We start from the raw sequence: 19,383 nt of genomic DNA, 5'->3' as shown, positions 1-19,383 counted from the left end.
ACTTTTTCTACTCCCAAATTCTTTAGTCAAGCAGCAGAAGTTTGGACGTTTGAACAGCTGCGGCATGAGGTAAGCGGTTGCAGGTCATCATGTGTCATAATTATGTGACCCTGTCTTCTTGATGGCCTGCCACCATAATTTACAGCTAATAAGTTGGCTGTGGCACTAATGATGAGCAGCAGTGACGATCAGCTCACCACCGCCGCCGCCGCCGCCGCTCCGCAGCTGTCAAAGGAGGCCCCTGTCCGTTTAAACGAAGTCTGTAATGACTGTAATGAGACTCAAGATCACATGCTGGTCTTCGGTTCAACACTTTTCTTTACAAGTTGGCAGGAAAAAAAAACAAAAGGAGAACTTAATTTAAAGCAGTCCTAAAAATGTAATTTGACCAGTTGGAACATCAGACAAAGTATTTGCCTTGCACAGAAAGTAATGAATATCATCATCATGGAGATTTTCATGGTACCAACTCCAATTAAGGAATATAACTCTTTTATGAAAATAGGACATTGTATCCTCAGTTAAGCCTTTGAAGACATTTATACACTTTTAGAGCCTGAAACTTAACTGAAAAATGCACAATGACCATAAGGCAAGAGCAGAACACCAGATTTATTCCTGAAAAGGAAATACTTTCTAAAAGCAAATACAAGCTGCAAAACTTCCAGATGTGAGTTGTTTCTTTTTATTAGATTGCTGCTAAATCATTCCTCTGATGTGAGAAATTGGATTACAAAATTCTCATGATCATCATAAAAGCCTGGCAGTGTCATCCTGAAAATCTCTTACATCATCAAGTAACTCAGCCAAAAAACACATCCTTTTATTTTCTAATCTACATTTATTTTTCCATTTTTAGTTTATTTCCAGTGTCAGTGTTCATCAAAAAATCAAAAACATGTAAACAAAGGAATGGTAGAAACAGATGTTTGAAACGGAGCACGCGTATGAGAACAAATGTGTCGTCTCAGTGCGAGAGTGGATTTAGTAAGTGTCTGATATCCACTATGTGCCAGCAGTTTTGATGGACTATGGCAGCGTGCGTTGCCATAATGCCACTTGGGAAAATCATCCAGTTTAACTCCTTTGATCCTGCGAGAATCAAACTAACTGAGAAAGTTCTTAAGAGTTTTATCCACCAACACAGGGCAGACGTCAAAACAAAGCAAAGGAAGCTCAACAGGCTCAAACTGAATTTTTATTTGGGCAGAAGTCTTGCTGTTGCCAAGAACATGAAAATGTTTAAGGTGAATGTACTTCTTATATAACATTTTGCATCGTATGTATTTGGTACTCCATACTCTATTTCATTTGACGTGCGTGTAAAGAGATTAGGACTGTGGTTGGTTCTGCTGTACATTCAAAAAGCTAGCAGCTAATTAGGAGACTATAAAAAGTTATATAACAAGAAACCAGAGAGACAGATGTGCGTCATTTTTCTATACCACTCATTTCAGGCGGCAATATTTTAGGGAGACTCAGACTTCAGTTAATCAACTTAACTCCATAGACACAGGACATTACCTCGTAATTATTGCCCTAAAATTAGATGAATGTCTCATTATTGCACTGAAATTAAATGAACGACACATGTTTTGAATGATTTTTTTAAATTAAGGTTTTAAGGTTAAGATGAGGTTTGTTTTCTGATTAGAGTTGTCTGAAAGTAAATAACCCAGTTTAATCCAAGTGACACAGTTTCTCCAAAACGACGAGCAGTGTCAGAATCAAAGGGGGCAAATAGCCAAAAAAAACTAATCACACACATATATATATATATATATATATATATATATATATATATATATATATATATATATATATATATATATATATATACACATATATATATGTATATTATATATTTACCAGATCAAGCCTTCTCATTCACTCATATGTTGGCACAAAGTGGTGATAACTATACGTTTCAGGGCTCATTTGACATTTAAAACAGCAAATCTATGCAGTAATATATATTTTCTGTGTGCCTACAAATTTGTGTAAATGCCCCAGTTTTCTTTACACAAAGTGGGCAAAAGTTGCCCCCCAAATATAGATTTTTTCCTACACTGACTACAAGTATCAGTGTGTTTCAGATGTCAACATCTGCTGTTTCCTGCTCCCGCCCAACACAGTCCTCATGCTCCACATACCAACTGTGGCCCACGGCTAAGTGTGCACAATCCACATTCAGATGTGAACCATGTGAGCTGTGATGGCGGGGCTGAAACAGCAGCGTAGAACATCAGACATTTGGGATTTAAAGGCTCATATTAAATATTCATTTAGCCACACTAAGATGAAATAAAATGGAAAATTACAGACCAAGCCGTGTAATAATTTAAGTGAGCACTCAATGAAAATGCTGCAGATTACTTTTTAGGGTGGCTCTATAAAAGCACGGAGGCAATGAACTGCTATGAGAAGTACAAGATAGAAAAACAATGCTGCATTTTCCAGGTTTCAGACTGTATCAGCAAACCATATGTCAAGAGTGGAAACGTTGTTATACGCTCTAAACCATTTACTGAACTGTAACTTTCTCTTTAGTTTATCTATTAAATCATGACCTTTGAATTCCCTATAATTAAATTTGTTTCCATAGTGGACACATCAGAGACAAGCCCACACATGATTATCAGTATAGATCGCAAATCAAAATGAGTTGATCTATTTCTCTCCCTTTGGTTGATCCAGGACCCCATTTCACTCACAAATGTCAAACTGCAATTTTGACATGTATTAGAGAATAAGAAAATGTAAAAATAAACATACTTTCAACCCATGAATTAGCATGCAAAAGCCAATTTGTGAAATGTGAAGCCACCATTTGCGAGCCACATGTGACACAAAACCCTTTTGTGAAACGGTCTTCTGTATTACATTCAGCATGAACAGAATGGATAATGGATAGAGGAAAAGAAACTTACGTTGGCCTTCCTGACAGAAGTGTAGGGAGTGGATCTGGAAAAGAAGACAAGGGGATTTTTTACAACAGGATAAACAATATTGCTCCCAGATTTTTCTCTGCACAAGCTGCCAGCTACAAGCAGGAATCAGCTGAGAGGAGCGTTGCTAAAAGGAGCCAGCTCTCTAGTAGGAAAAAATGTCTTTGTTTGTCACGGTAAGTGCTCAAAACACTCGTCGTAAAGCCACTTATTTGTGACATCTTCATGCCAGTGAGCTACCCTTTTAAATGCTTGGCAGATACTGCAGTCTCCTCTTACCGAATTTGACAAAGAGCACGCCCGTCGTGGACACGGTACCCTGAATGTTGGTGGCCACGCACTGGAAGTAGCCCGTGTCAGTAGTGTCCAGGTTGCGGATCCGGAGACGTGATCCGTAAGGCGTAGATCGATGCGAGATCCGTCGTGGCTCCTGCACCACCGGGGCATCATTCTTCAGCCAGCGCACAGTGGGCGGCGGGTTGCCAGCCACGTAGCAGAGAAGCTCGGCCGTGTGGCCCAAAGAGGTGGTGATGTTGTTCATGGGAGCATCAAGACGGATGAAGAAGGACCCTGGAAGACAGAGGTACAGAAAGTCAACCAAAGAAAAGGGAAACATTGTATTACACAGGCCAATAACTAAGACATAAATCAAACAACATGTATAACTACATCAGAGCAAGATATTAAAAAAACATGCTGCTGTTTAAAACAAATTGTGGTAAAAACAACTCTTTTTTCCAGACACACATGTTTAAAACCTAATTTCGTGTGTCACTGTGGTTTTCATTATGGCTGTATAATACCAGAGGGTTTTCCCCGGCTTGTGTGTGAGCTTATGAGGCAACATCACCTGTGTTGTGGGTAAAAACCTTGGAGAAGAAAAGAACAAACAACCTTTAGGAGTAAACACGAGGCTGCCAGAACCCGGTGTATTGAGTTCAAATGTGTTGGAAAAGACAAAGCAAAACATTTGTGTATGATTATCTACAAAACCAGATTTGTCCTCAAGGTGGTCAGAAAAAAAACAATCTTAAGGGCCACCTAAGAGTTTAATGTGCAGGAAAAACATTGGTTTTTAATGTCATAAAAATCTCCTGGAAAGTTCCCTCAACCCCAAACCCACCTTAGGTATGCAGCAATGCTGGTTACACAAACTTGGCCAAAACAAACAAAGGAGGAAAAACACATACAGGGGAATCTCAAATACTAGTCAGACACACTTGAATGTGTGTGAATAGAGAGGCTGAGGAGTCAAAATAGAGTGCACACCCTTATGCAAGGCGACAACGCATATAAATCTTTACTCTCCCATGCAAATACATTAGCTAGGGCATTTATGCACTGGACAACACAACTATTATGTTCAAGTATTTTGGAAGGTTACAGTACAGATTTGTTGGAAGATTAACACCTAACTCTACCAAAAACATTTCACAGTGGCCAGGTCTTGCTCTCCAACAAGGATTTTCCCTACAAGGACAAAGCTGTCTTTTCCAGAGCTGCTCTCCGTCTTGCTCTCTCCTAACATATCTGTTTATCATCTGTTGATTATTAAGGTGTCGGTACATACAATAAACCTATGTAATACTACAGGAAAAGATCGCAAGTCTGCAGGAAAAGCATGTTAATGGAACCCCAAGATAATAATAACACTGAAAATAATTCTAATTCTGTAATAGCTGTATCTTTTCTACCCTGAATTTAGCCTGTCAGGCGGTTATTCTTCTTAGGTCAATAGACCATGGGAGTAAATGAGGGCTTCAGACGGAGCTCGAACATCAAACAAGCACTTTGGCTGCTGGTGCCATTACTTGGTACTCTATGTCACCATAGCAACCCTTGTGGTTCATCCTGCAGCTAACATATCGTCATGAGGTGTGTAAAATGAGTGCATACGACATGTTTGTGAAAAAGAGAAGTGGGCACATTTGTCTTGGCATACAGCCTCTGTGTGTGTGTGTGTGTGTGTGTGTGTGTGTGTGTGTGTGTGTGTGTGTGTGTGTGTGTGTGTGTGTGTGTGTGTGTGTGTGTACTTAAGCTTGTACTAGAGTGCACAGCACACACACACACACTCATGCTGTCCTCCCTAAAGCCCCGGGCTTAATACAGTAATGTGGCGCTAACAAGTGTGTGACAATATGAGGAGACTCCCACCATCGACTGTACCACCAGCACTCTCCTCTCTTCTCACCCACTTTTTTATCTGTCTTCCTTTCACTACATACACAACAGTCTCCCTTGTTTGTACAGCCCTGTCTTTCCACATTACAGCGCTGCAGTCAGAACAAAACCTCCAGCATCGGGCTGCACAATATATCGTTTATATAAATTGTCATACTGAAAACAACAGAAAGGCGTAACTGATTACCCTTTAATATCTGTTTATTTATCACAAGTAATCCTTATCGCGATATTCAACAACGTTATCGCATATCACATATCCTCCTCATATTGTGCAGCACTACTCCACCAAGGCAATGTTGAAGTCATGCATAAAGTTGAAATCAATTCAAACATTGGCACAATATTTAGAAACAACGGGACAGTATTCAGAACAAACATTACTTTTTGCTATTACTGTACTATTAATGGCATACTTCACCGCCACAAAGAAGCATCCATCCCATTTACTCTCTCTGTCTCTCTCTCTCTCTACTTACTCCTCCACTCCACTGCCCATGTGTGTGCTACAGTTTCAGACATAGAAAACGTCACTTAGGAGAGACACTCGCATTACTTCATAGAGACATAATGTATAAGTAACACCATTTATTCTTATATTATTGTCCTTCTGCAAAGTCTAAACATCTAGCCAGCAATACACACACTTAAAAAAAGATGTAATGCACGGACTCACACCCCTGTGTTCTCTGGTTGCTTAACAAGCCAACAAGGCAAAACCTGATAATACAACGTAGTAGATGGTGTAATAGGTTGTAGCTAACTGATAGGTCAAACTCTGACATGATTATAAAGTAGGAAGCATGCTCCAACAGAAGGGAAAAGCATAAATAAAATGTTCAATGTGTATGAGTTCTGTCGCGTCTGATTGCGTTTGTAATCACTTTAAATGTCATGAGGCGACTGTATGAGTACTGAGATGGAAAACATGACTGTGGCCTAATGCATCTTGATACAGAAGGAACAGTTTCATTAAATAATATTTTCTCATTAAGCTTTACTCTGGTGTGTTGTTTAGACTGAAATTTGTCACATTAACATTAAAAATCCTTGTAGAATTAAACTTTTACACCTCCAAAAGCTAAAAATGTGCCCTGTGCCTTTAATTGGGAAACAGTCTGTCATTAGTGTTCAGGGAAAATCATTACTGGAAGTCCAGAATCTAAACTTTTCCAGGAATCCATGTTTGTACACTATATAATGCATTTTAGGTCGTCTGACTGCTTTCTCAAAGAGTCTTACACGTGTAATTGGAAGGGCGAATTTTCTCAAACAATAAAGACGCATTCATGGGCACAGCAAATATTTACAGCCTGTAGGAAATCATCATATTATTATCTATGTCTATCTCTGATGTGGGGGTGGGTTCAGCTTTCTTTCATGCTGAGAATAACTATTTATTTTCCTGCTATGATCATCAGATCATTAATATTCTTTGCTGAGTGTTTGCATCGGTTCACTGCTTGAACTAGAGCTGCAATGTTGTCCACCCTCTTTTGTTTTTGTATTCCTCATTTTCTCAATTAATACAAACTATAATACTAAATCACAAGCTCAGATGTCCTGAACCCCAAATAGCTCATGATGCTCAGATGTGTGTGTGAGAGGAACATTCTAAAGCGCTTTGAATTAAAGTTTTATTCAAATATAGTTACATGTATATATGAAAAAGTAAAAATCCACAAATTTGAAGGCAGGTGGTTTTAGGTGGTGTCCAGGTGTATGTAATGTTGCATCACTCCCTGTAGTCACAGGTCATCACCTCTCATAACACAATATGACACCCATCACAGAGGTGTGCAAATTCACACGCTGGTAGAACCTGAGGTCATTGCTACTGGTGAAACATTTGTCTTAATGAGGGTGTGTGGCAGTGTGTGTGGATGTGTGACTTCCCGACTATCAACACAAAGTCACGTGGGATCAGCTGGGAATCTGTGGCTACAATGTTATGAGAGTAGTGGACCGAATCTCGCCTACATGCTGATGCAACACCTCACCGACTTAATGTGCCTGTTGAGTCCGACTATATTATCTAAAAACATAAAAGCACTTCATACATTGAATGAGAACAGACAAACTCTTAAAAGTGTGTTTTGCCAAAGTCAAGAAGGTCACACAAACCGAGTCACTTTATCGTCGTCTCATTAGTTGAGTTGATGGAAAAGAAAATGGTTTTTGGAGCTGTGTGCCTGCACACTTCATTTAGCAGTTATAATAACTGACAATAAAGCAGTGGGGAGCAGAAGAAAGGAAAGCAGAGACAAGAGGAGAGGACAAGAGGAAATGATGAGAAGAGAGGTGAAAGGGAGAAAGATGTCCTGCCAATATCTGTACAACAAAGCCGCTCTGTATGTAATGGTCTCGTGGTGAGTGTTGTGGTATTTGGCACTAGGAGTACTGTGAAACTCAAACCATTTCTGCGGACTGTCCCTTTAATGTGGCAGGCGACTAAATTGTGCTCTGTCATCAGGGTGCATTTGCTCGCAGCGGTTTTGTACAATCAAACACTCACACGCAGGCACACAAACGTAAACACGCGCACACCCACACAACCGCAGAACACACAAACTATACATGTTCCAAACAAAGACTAGTTACACAATACCTTTTCATCTCACCAGCAACATTGTATTTCTATATGCGAATGAACTGTATGTCTATATTGGATTACACACACACACGAGAGTAAAGCTGTACAAGGCAGGCTGCTCTCAGCAAGACAGAGGCGCAGAAACCTGAGTGGCTGCACAGCTAACTAAACATACTCAGTAGATACACTGAGGAGCTGGGACTGTAGCATTGCCAGCTATGGCTTAAAGTAAATTTCATTAAAGTTGGGTCACTCTCCAACAGAGAAAGGGAGAGAGAGGAAAGGAAGTAAAGGAAGGAAAACGGATAAAATGAAACAAAGAAAAAAGAAAGGAAGACTCAAAGAAAGCCCCTGGCCAAATGAGTTCAGTAAACTATCATCACCCCTGATTTCAGCCCAATAATGAGCCTCTTTCAGCATGATAACTTCCTGCTACTGATGCATACTGATAGAGCCACGCTACCTGAATGCTGTCTGCTTGGTCAATCAAAACCATTCCCTGCCTGCAGACAAAACAAGTGGTGCAATCACCATCCATCCATCAGATAAGAAACAGATGTTAGTCATGGGGCTGAGCTCAAATCGACACACTCACAGATGCACTCCTATGAGCACACGCACACGCACACGCACACGCACACGCACACGCACACGCACACGCACACGTGAAGCCTTTGTAGGTTTTTATATTTCATGTTGTTGTGGAAAACTAAAGCTGTCTCTATGATTTGTTTGGAACTACTCCTCATTGTATTTATGACTTTTTTAAACATCCTTGATTGGTCACCATAATCATTGTCTTGACTAAACTGCTCAATCATGTCCAGAAACTACCGTCTTCGTTGTTGCCCGTGTGTTTAACAACGCGTGTTTTTTTTTGTCAACACAGAATCCACTGTGGGGACGGATGTTGTGGGAGACTTGGCTTTGCCAGAGTTGAATTAAACAAACCAGGCAAAAGGAAAGAGCTAAACTAAAAGGTCAAGTTCAATAAAGTCTAATGTTGAGGATCTTCCAAGTCAGGATATCTTCGTGGGAGATTATGCGGATGTTGGCTCTTTAAGCCCGGGGGGGAAACTGAGGAGAGGCGGCGAGATTTGACTGATAACTCTGTACAACAGTGTTAAGAATTAATCCAGAAAATTTCATGGATCTGACTCCTGCAGTGCTGACAGGAGAACAGCCGTTTTAAATGTTTCCTCCATCAGGATCTACTGATCTAAACCTGGGCAGCTGCAGGAGTTGTAACCATCCTCACCACAAAATAAATACTTTTACTAAACTGGAGCAAAGTTTTTAAAAAGTCGTGAGAGCACCAGCACATTCTTGAAGATCCACTGGTAGATGTGGCTAAAAGTAGGTCAGTGGAAATTAGGGAAATGCAGTGCACCTGTGGCTGAGTTCCCACATGTTGAGCAGATCAATGTGTAATTCCTTCCATCAATTATCCTCAACGGTGGCCTACGCTCGGACAACGGGTGTTGTTTGAGTTGCTGAAGGTGACCATTCCCAGAGGATGTGTAATTAGATGTGTACATTCGAAAGTAACACATCATTGAGTGCAATTTCAGTCATTACATGTGGGGTTTGTACCATGTGTTAATTGCAATGTGAACATATCATCATGTATTGCAGATGTGTTCACTACTACAGTTTTCTGGAAAGATGTTTGTGAAGGATGTGTTGAAATGGAGCCCTCTGCTGTGTGTGTGTGTGTGTGTGTGTGTGTGTGTGTGTGTGTGTGTGTGTGTGTGTGTGTGTGTGTGTGTGTGTGTGTGTGTGTGTGTGTCTTTACCATCACTAGAGGTGTTCCATGAAGTGGTAGCTATCACACTGGGGTCTTTGGGAAACTCAGACCCTGTAAACAGAGGAAATGAAGAAGACTATTAGCATATTTCTGGCTCTTTGCCTCTAGCCATTCCCATTTCATTACACGGATCATGAACCCTACAATTAGAATAAATGTGGAAGAGTAAGTGAAGAAATGACAAGCTGTGAGCTTCAGCCCCCTTCACGAATACACTCAAACACTGTAAATGTGACAGCCAGCATATCGTTAATTGTGAATCGTACCTTAAAAAACATGCTGCCACCACCTACTGCTGCTCAAATACTCAAAAGTCGCCCAGTGGTGCTAAATGGGGAAGTTGATGAAGATTCAACCTTGTTCAAATTTCTTCTAACGCCCAACAGCAACAACACACTGCCCCAAATTATTAAACGACAGCTCTTACCCTACTCTTTAATTTTAGTCAAACAAAGTCAAATAACAAGGTCTGTGTGGTGGCTAATGCTGCTTTAATTATATTACGTATGAAATAAACAATCCCAATGATGCAGCCACGTTTCTATGTAAAAGACCGCAAACAGACACAAACACACACACTGCTTTTCCCATCTCAAATCTGGTGATAGCATTGTACATTTGCTGGTGCAGATCAAAGGTTTGAATGTATAACAGGGAGCCCATCAGCGAGCCATGTGGACCTAATGCTGCGTTATTAGCAGCTGACGACAGAGCAGCCCTCTGCTTTTCATTAAAGGAGAGAAGACCGAAAATGGGATCCAGTGTGCACTGCCACAGGTCACAAGGTCCCGGCAAATGAAAAAGCCTGCTGGACTTAAACATGCAGGACTGACATGGATGGGACCTGAAACTGTTTTATCTTTGCTGCTTCTTTGTACACTGGACTTACACTCAACACACATATGTCATCCCGTGGTTCAAATGAGTTTTGACCCAGGTGTGTATGCAGTATGTGTATCTTGGTGCATGATGGGATAGTTTAACATGATAAATGAGCAAATGGCTCAAAAACATGCAAGCATGTGAAATGATACAACTGTACACGCATATATCTGTGAACCTTCCCTGTACATACTACACTTACATACATTTCAGCAACACAATTTAATTAAACAGTTTATTCATGACTTTACAACATGAAAACATTATTGTTACGTGTGTGGCATGCAGGGTGACAGTCGGGGAGAAAGTCTGCAGTCAAACGGGACCAGGCGCCTGACACGGGGTCATGCTAATTGGGTGATAATGTGTTGTTTCACACATGCTGTGTCAGAATGGTAATGACTGTGTGGTGGAGCTGTGTTAATAAGCAGCTCTTTGGGCATCAGCACCAACAGGCTCACAACAGGCGGGCAACTTTATGAGGGTCAAGATTGTTATAGATATGTAGAAACACTGGAGGGTTGGTCTATAATAAAGGTTTGCATGTGCTCATTAAGCTATCTCTTTATTAAACTGATAAGTATTAAACTCGCTAGCTACATATTTATCATACGTTTCTGAGTTGTGTTACAGGGCCCATAATGACTCTCTGGTTTGTTCCTGGAGGCTTCTAAGATGACATTGTGTGTATTATAGCGAGTCTTGGCCCCAAGGTGAGACTAAATTCTTTCTGTGCTCTGGGTTGAAAGGCTTAAAGAAACACAGAGCTCTGTGGTTTATAAAGGACAGAGGAGAGGGGACGTTGCGGCTCACTAGTTTCACTAACACAAAGCTAGCCAAGTGCAGCCAGGTGAGAGTTCAATAGAGTGGCTGGACATGGGAGTATAAGGGATATAAGGGAAGGGGAAGGAGGGGGGGGGGGGAGAGGGAAAGCTGTACCACGTGGAAGTGTAAAAAAACGGTATGGAGTAGGCATCGTTTTTGAGAAGAATATGTAGATGTATCAAGACCGGTTACATTTTTTATTGCAAATTTCGGGTTAGTCCACTCTTTGGAAAACATTTTAAAATTCTGGAAAAAACTGTGGCACATTTAATTTTTACCTCCACCCAGGAGGTTATTTTTTTGGTTTGGTTTGTGTTTGTCAGCAGGTTTAAGGTAAAACTACTGGAACAATTGTTATGAACATTGTTGGAAGTGTGAAGGAAGAAACCATTACATTTTGGAGTGGATCCAATTCACGGGGCGGAGACACAAATTATTTTTCACTTATAGAAACGCCTTGGCGGAGGTCTACACTCTCTGATTGCTCTTCTAGTTCTTATTTTACCTTTAAGATGGACGTTATTCCCTTATTTTTATTCTATTTCTCTCTCTCTTCCACTTTATCTCTCCACTATTTAGGTCACATCTGTTAGTTCTCTTTCATTGAGACAATCATCTGGAATATCTGGGATGAACTGCAGAGTAATTTTGAGATCAGCTTTTTAATGTTTCTCAGTAACAGAGGGAAGCAATTGTGATAGGCCAATTTGTAATGAGGACCTAAAATTAGGCACCTTCACAGCGCCTGTGTCATCTTAGATCAATGGTTCTTGCAGTTGTGGTTCTGGGCCCCTGAGTGGATCATGATCCTGATTCTGATGTTCTCCCATATGTTAACTGGATGTGTGTATTATATAAAGCATACTCGTCTGCCAGTACGAATGAGATGATAGAGAAAAGAAAATTCTTTGACTTTTATTTGGTTTGACCTGAAATACTCACTGACACTCTGACTTTGACTTGAGACCATGGTTAGCATCTTTTTTTCCAATCAACAATCAACATTCGTTTCTTTTAACCATGACCTTTCCCAGACCTTACCCAAGAAGTTTAGTTGCTTAAACTTGACCAAAACTTAACTATCGAGTTGGCAGATCAGAAAATAATCATATGGTTTGTTTTGGAATGGTAATATGGGTTGTTTTGAAAGGGAACGGACAAAACCACCTATTTTGTTGTTGGGGATGAGCATTTTCTATCAATGTCAGATCAGAAAATGCTCATATGGGTCCATTTAGATGCAATGACACCCAACCTATTTAGTAATTTAGGCTAAGATTACTCACTGGCCTGGGAACGCCTCGGGATCCCCCAGTCGGAGCTGGAGGATGTTGCCCGGAGAAGGGAAGTTTGGGGTTTTGCTGCCCCTGCGACCCGACCCCGGATAAGCGGTAGACGATGGATGGATGGAAGCTAAAATAAATGGATATATTAACTAAAACACTATTAGGCCTATATGTCAATGTGATAAAGATTATATATGTTGCTGAAGGCCAATAACATGTACACAGACAACCAACCTCAGTGCATTGTTGTAATCTAACCGGGCCATGTGCACCAATTCTAAGTTCTAAGTTTATGTAAGACTTTGTCTCAGAATAATGTTTTGCTGCCAATAGCATACACCACCATCAAACTAGATGCCAGTTTACATGTGAATGCACCATCCTGTTTTGTAATTGAATGTTGATAACATTATCGCCATCACTTCATATGCATGTGGTTCACCCCAACAGTCACTCCTGAAAAGCCCAGAATTCATCAGCATCGGTCTTAGTCTGGTTCGTGCCGTCTCTCCAGCCAAGAGCCAAGCTACCTTTTAGTTGCTTGTCTATCATTTCACATCACTTCCAATTTTACGGCCACAAGACAGCTTCCCAGAACTATTAGTGATCCAATAGCATCTCTGCTTATTGTTTTTTTATTAAAACGACGATTATCTCAACTGTTGAAACCCCAATTTTACCGTTATTTCCAAAGAAAAGCAATATAATCTGGATCAAAGAGCTGTGCACATACTTCCATAGCATGCCAGTAGTGATATGTTGGATGGATATTCTGGATGTTTGACAACCTGTAATATAGTATCACTTTCCCCTCTTGGCTGGTATTGCATATTTCACACACATTTTGGAACCACTTCTTTCATTTGCAACTGTGTACAACTCAATTGTCATTGTAGTGGCAAAATATACAGTAAATGGTTAACATGAAGATGTGTTTGAGAAGTCCAGACATCCAAACACCAGGCAGAAAGTTCCATGAGAGCAGACTCTGATCCTCATCCAGCTGGCCTATGATGATAAAAATCACGCTGGGACATGAGTTTCACCCCTATAAAGCTCTGAGAATTTGGTGTGACTTTACTTTGACAGCAGAATATAGGAATTAGTGCAGAACTTGGAACTCATGGGATTTGTTATGAGTGAGAGTACTGAAGTAAAGGAGAAAGAGGGAGCCTCACAGGGTAAGGCTGAACCAAATCAGAAATGTTCAATTTGAACAGTTATGCATTGAAAATATGCTGTTATATAGTCTGGGGGGCTGGGTTTGGAGCCATGGTGGTTGGTGTGGTGAGTGAGACTGATGTATGAGCTCTCCCGCTCTGTTATTAGGGCCTCTCCCAAGGACCTCTTCCATCATCCCTATTCCATCCCACCATTTTGACAATATAACTACGACATATTTCTGTTTTAAAGAGGTGAACGATGGATATGCGTAGATGAGGAAAATTTAGGTATGAAAATTATTTCCTTCTCAAATTTGTCTTCATCGGTATCTCTCTTTCCGTCCAGCAAGTGTTTTCCTCTCTTATTGTGTCCTTACTGTCTCTGTCTTTTTATTCATTTTGCTGCTTCTACTGAAAACAAATCTCTTGCTTTACCAAAAGGAAGTAGTTAAAGTATTTATGTGAACATCTCTTCCTCTTGTATACCCGACTACATAGTTACAGACAATAATAAGAGTGAGATAAGCACTAATGTCCCACTGTTGCATCCACAACCAGACTGAGCACCATATAGGGCTCAAGCTGCCTTAATGAATTATTAGCGTAATTAGGCTCAAGATTAAAAAATGGGTGGAAAGTTAGAGACTTGGCGAAAAAATAAAGATTATGTCATGCCAAAATGAAGAGAAAAAAAAGAGCAATGTGAGGGAAGACTTAGAGATAAATGGAGGGAAGAAGACTTGGATTGTGTGAGATAACTGTTACACTGATCATATATGGGCATCACAGAGTCAAGGGACTGATGGCCAGCCACAGGGAGGGAGGAGACAGAAAACCAGTATGTAGATGGTCATTCTAGTGTCCGAAATTCCAGTTTTTACAACTCGGATCTTATTTTTTGTAGTTTTGGCCACTTCTATAAGATCTTTTCACATAGTACGTGCCACAGTAACTGCTGAGATCTGGGAACAAGGCAACAGGCGCTACAACAAAGCCTGTGGAGGCAAGAAACGGTCTCTCGTACTAATTCTTGATGGCACAGGAACATTTTGTGCATACACAACTACATCAAGTAAAGTAGACAAAAACAGGACCAGGAAGTCAGTCTGTAAACTGAGGTGGACTTACAACATACTGTTTGGGAAACTATTTAACCGTTTGCCTTTGTTTTATCTTACAAAACATTTCAAATGTGTCAGAATTCTTGTATTACTTGCCAAGTCTGACTTCTTGCTAGGTATATCCATTTGTTACCTACTTTGCAAGTCCAACATTTTTATTACAAATACAAATAATGCTAAAACTACCACCACAACTGTAATAAACCTGAGATAAAAGTAACCTGAAATTATGCTTTAAAGAGAGACAGAGGGAACAAGTAAATTGAGATTTCAGACAGTAAATAGAGTGCATTATAGTGTGTGCTTGACTGTATAGCTGCACCTGTGTGTGTGCGTGTGCGTGCGTGTATGCAGGTGTTTGTTCCCAGGCTCAACTGGAGCATATAGAGGAATAAAAGCAGGCCCAGTTCAGGGACTGAGTGTTGCCCTGAGGACATCATGCACCAAAGAACACAGGAACCACTAACACACTGCATTGCCTCAGAAGGTTCTGCTCTGTAACCTTATAAGACCACATAAGGGGGTGAGAGAGAGAGAGAGAGAGAGAGAGAGAGAGAGAGAGAGAGAGAGGAGAGAGAGAGAGAGAGAGGAGGGTGGAGATGTGAGCAGGATAGATGACAGGAGGCTGCGTGACAAGGCCCTTTTTGGATCAGAACAATGGACAACAAGATTGATTCCCTTCCAAAAATCACACAGAGCTGAGCAGAGAGAATATTTTATGCAACACATACTACATGTTTTGGAAAGCAGTTTGGCTTGACCACAACATTTTATTCATTATTTTTATACTGTTTGAGGGAACTTCGGCTTTTTGGGTAAAACGGGCCAGTTTAAAAACACAATAGTTTTTTTATATTATGTACCTTGATCAAGCTGACATGTACTTACATACTTTCTGGAGACACTGTTCATAGACACTGGCATTTTGAGGGATTAGGAAGAGTTCTCCAGTCTTATCTTTGTAGAAATATATCTTTAAGTTTAACCTCTTAAACTCCCCGAGGAAGCCGGCATTATTGCCATGCTAGCTTGTCGCGAAGGAGGCTGAATGACGCTTCAAAGTTAAACTTTGAAGCGTTAAAAACTGGTAAATCCAATTTCACAGGGGTCCCTTGACCTCTCACCTCAAGATATCAGAGTGAAAGCTGTTCTATGGGTACCCACGAGTCTCCCCTTTACAGACATGCCCATTATGGTAATCCTATGCAGTACAAATGTGTTATTTTGGCCTATTCTAAAAATGGTTTCTGCATGCTGGGGTCCCTAAACAGTCTTGGAATTGCATATATTGGGTATGACTGGAAAGCTGAGACTCTTGTGGATCCAATGAGACTGGTTGTATGTGTTTATGTGTGATGGTGTTACTTCCCATAGTAGCTATTTGATTGTAGTGAGACCATTTTTTGAAACTTGACCTGTTTGGAGCTCTAAGATAATCACAGCCTCATGAAACTTTACAACCACAAACTAGAGACTGAGGTCATTCAGAGGATGTATGGCTTTCCTCTGTGTATTGACAGTAAGGGGGTTTCTGAGCAGTTTCCAGAACAGAAGTGCTCGTAATCTAATTGCCGAAAAATATAATTCTTGCAGAAATGTTCAAATGTCAGAAGTTTTTGAAACCAAATCGCAGCATGGATTTTTTTTATGGTGTTCCTCAACGTCTTTGTGGTAGATGTGGTATTTTGGATTTTTTTTTTAAATTTATTCTCGTGGTTAAATTTTGCACCAAATCTGTGTTACATTCAACCCACAAATTGCTGCAACAACTATGAGACATAATTGAGCATGGGAATGGCCATCATATACTTATATCAAAAATGTTCTAAGCTCTTATACACTCTAAACTTTCAACATTTGAATAGGTGCCTATAGAAAAAACATAATGTTTATGACTAGAACAACTTGACACACAGTGCTGAGCTGCATCTCAAATTAATCGTCAGTTTCCAAGCTCTCAGATGACGTAACCACTTCTATATGACATATACTGTCGACCTGCTATCTTAATATACCCCGTCAAAAAAGACAAAAATGGGTCTAGGGTATGGAGGGGCGGAGTGGAAGAGGTTAAAATAGATCTGTATATTGCACACAGGTTTTAACGTGTAGCTGAATCGTTGCATTAACCTATCGAACATTAAATCTGAACTCCCAACCACTTCAGAGGGTTTTTAAACTGCTGCAGAGCTACTTGAGGGGAAACCTGAGCACACCAAGCAAAAGCTGACACAGATCATTAAGTGCTGAGAAGATTCCTTTAAACAGCAGCTTGTCACTTCACTAAAAATGATCACACAGCGTCAGGCTCACACGGACAACTGTCACTACCCAGCATTCCTCCGTCCATGGTGGCAGAGCACGGCTGAGTGGTAAGAGAATTTCCATAGAGACATCAAAGGGCGTGTAGTTTTAATCAAAACCAGTTTAACGTCATCTCCACCACCACTCTGTCTAACCGTGCAACACAAACACAAACCGAGGGGAGGGGGCTCCCACAATGTGCACTGAAACCCTATAGTAGCTTCTACACCCTCACTAGGCCGATTTGGATAGTGTAGGTCACACTAAAATGTGACCTTTATACTTTAGGATCTCAATTAACCTGACACTAAGGGCTCCACATAAGTCAATATTATCGTTTATTAACTTTCTGTAAAAGTGACAGCAGAACCATTTCATGATAAAATGATTGTGTTGTGTTTTGTTTGAATTAATTAATCCAAGCAAATTGTAATGACAAATGTATCATCACAATTAATAGCTTGAGCTCTTCTTTTACATATGTGAAGTTTTGTTTGATTGAGAGGATAACAGTGAGACAAAATTAATTTAATTAAACAACAGTTTGCTCAGTTTATGTGGTGAACATGTATACATTGGCCCATGTATTCTATGTGAATCTAGATTCACATAGAAATCAGAAAAGAATCTTGGAAATTACTCCCGATAATATTGTGATATTAATTTCCACCACGTATACGTACTAGCTTGAGCTGACATGGATAACCGTTAGTCTTCTTACTGGTCAGCTCCACTCACATCATGTCCAAATTAAAATTTCCAGTCCACCAGGCTACAGCACTTGATGTCTTTGTAATATGGGAGGAAACCTGACCGTGCCAAGGAAACCAACGCAAACACACAGTATTGTACACTTGACACAGAGGGCTGAAGCTAGGGAGTTAACTTAAGTCTATAAAGGTTTGTTTGGATTTATGTCCAATGAGAGCAACTTTACACATCTTCATTGCAGGGATAGGCTGGCTATGTTATATGAATCTTAGTTTATACAAAGCTAGAGTCCATTTTACACATTTGTCTGTTTCATCATGACCGAAACGGCACTGTTTGGAGTAACTTCACGCTGTGCTGATGGCTCTGCAGAAGCCCTACCATGCCCTGTTTGGCCCTATAGAACTGCATGTGTCCTGATAGGTTCAACAGGCTAATGCACAAGCCCCTGCTGTCCCTGTGAGGCTCTGCAATGGAAACCACATTGATGTAAGGTCTGGTTAGCCCATTTTGGGCGAGGCTCCCCTTTGGCTCCTGTTACCAGCGATGTAAGCAGACTAGTGGGGAATGTGGACAAGCATGTTACCACCTACTGTGCAACTCATCCGTTTTCACCTGACAGGTCCAGTACAAGTGTGGGTATGTGTGCAAGCGCTCAGCTTTCTGGAAAACCTGATCGCTTCCAAGCAGATAGAATGAGCCCAGAGACCTTGACGTAATCTGCAGAGGTAGCCGTCTGTTCATCTGTCCGAGGAATGTGGATAGAGTCATCACACCTGCATGTTAGTGTGTCACTTTACTGCAGAGGATGTGCTACTAAAGTGTACTGTGCAAAAAAATTAGACATAGCGTTTAATGATGTGAATATGGTGCACGTTAACGTTATGTCCGTGTTGAGGTCTCCGTGTTGAGGTCTCTGTGTGTCATGGGGTCATACGAGGAATGTAAGATTTAAGACCTAAAGTAAAAGTCAGTCAGGCTGTGTGTGTGTGTGTGTGTGTGTGGGTGATATGAATATAGTCATCTCGCTTGGCTTTTTGTACGTGACCTTTCTGTAAATAGTGTATCATGTGTGTCAACAGTGTGAATAAGACATATGCCATGTTGCATGCCAGCCTATGTGTGTGTATGTGTGCATGCTCAGGTGCAGTCAGGGACACGTACAGACTCCATAAGCTCACTGTCGGCATTCCTAGATTCCTTGAGGATGACAAATTCAAAGGGAGAGGCCCTAGCAGATGGAATCTGGGAATGCCAGGATAATGCTGCTGGATTTCAAACGTGACTCGGATTTAGACATCATGTGACTACAGTCGAGCTTGGCGCCGTTCCAAAACCATTCTCTACATCTGTAGGTATTTCCTCACTCACCAGGCTGAATCATGCCTTGTCTGCACGACGTATAATGACTGTAAGGTATAGGCAGGCCAACTTAAATCAATGAGAATATTTAGGCCAGACACTACTAATGAAATACAGAGCATGAACATCTCAAGCTAAGGATGTTTGATTTAAATGACACATCAAGCACAGTCTTTTGGAAAACATTATTAGCCAGAATG

The 19,383-nt window shown here is 40.7% G+C and overlaps 1 protein-coding gene across 1 annotated transcript in view; it reads right to left on the bottom strand.

Moving 5' to 3' along the window:
- The window catches only part of ror1 (receptor tyrosine kinase-like orphan receptor 1), a 119,911-nt gene that overhangs the window by 29,867 nt on the left and 70,661 nt on the right, over positions 1-19,383 (bottom strand). Inside the window, 3 exon segments of the mRNA XM_029428818.1 lie at positions 2,931-2,964; positions 3,228-3,518; positions 9,518-9,580. Of these exon segments, the coding sequence (XP_029284678.1) occupies positions 2,931-2,964; positions 3,228-3,518; positions 9,518-9,580 (388 nt within the window).

The sequence above is a fragment of the Cottoperca gobio genome, chromosome 4 (assembly GCF_900634415.1).
Source record: "Cottoperca gobio chromosome 4, fCotGob3.1, whole genome shotgun sequence".
NCBI classification, from domain to species: domain Eukaryota; kingdom Metazoa; phylum Chordata; class Actinopteri; order Perciformes; family Bovichtidae; genus Cottoperca; species Cottoperca gobio.
This window is presented reverse-complemented; position numbering and strand designations above follow the sequence as displayed.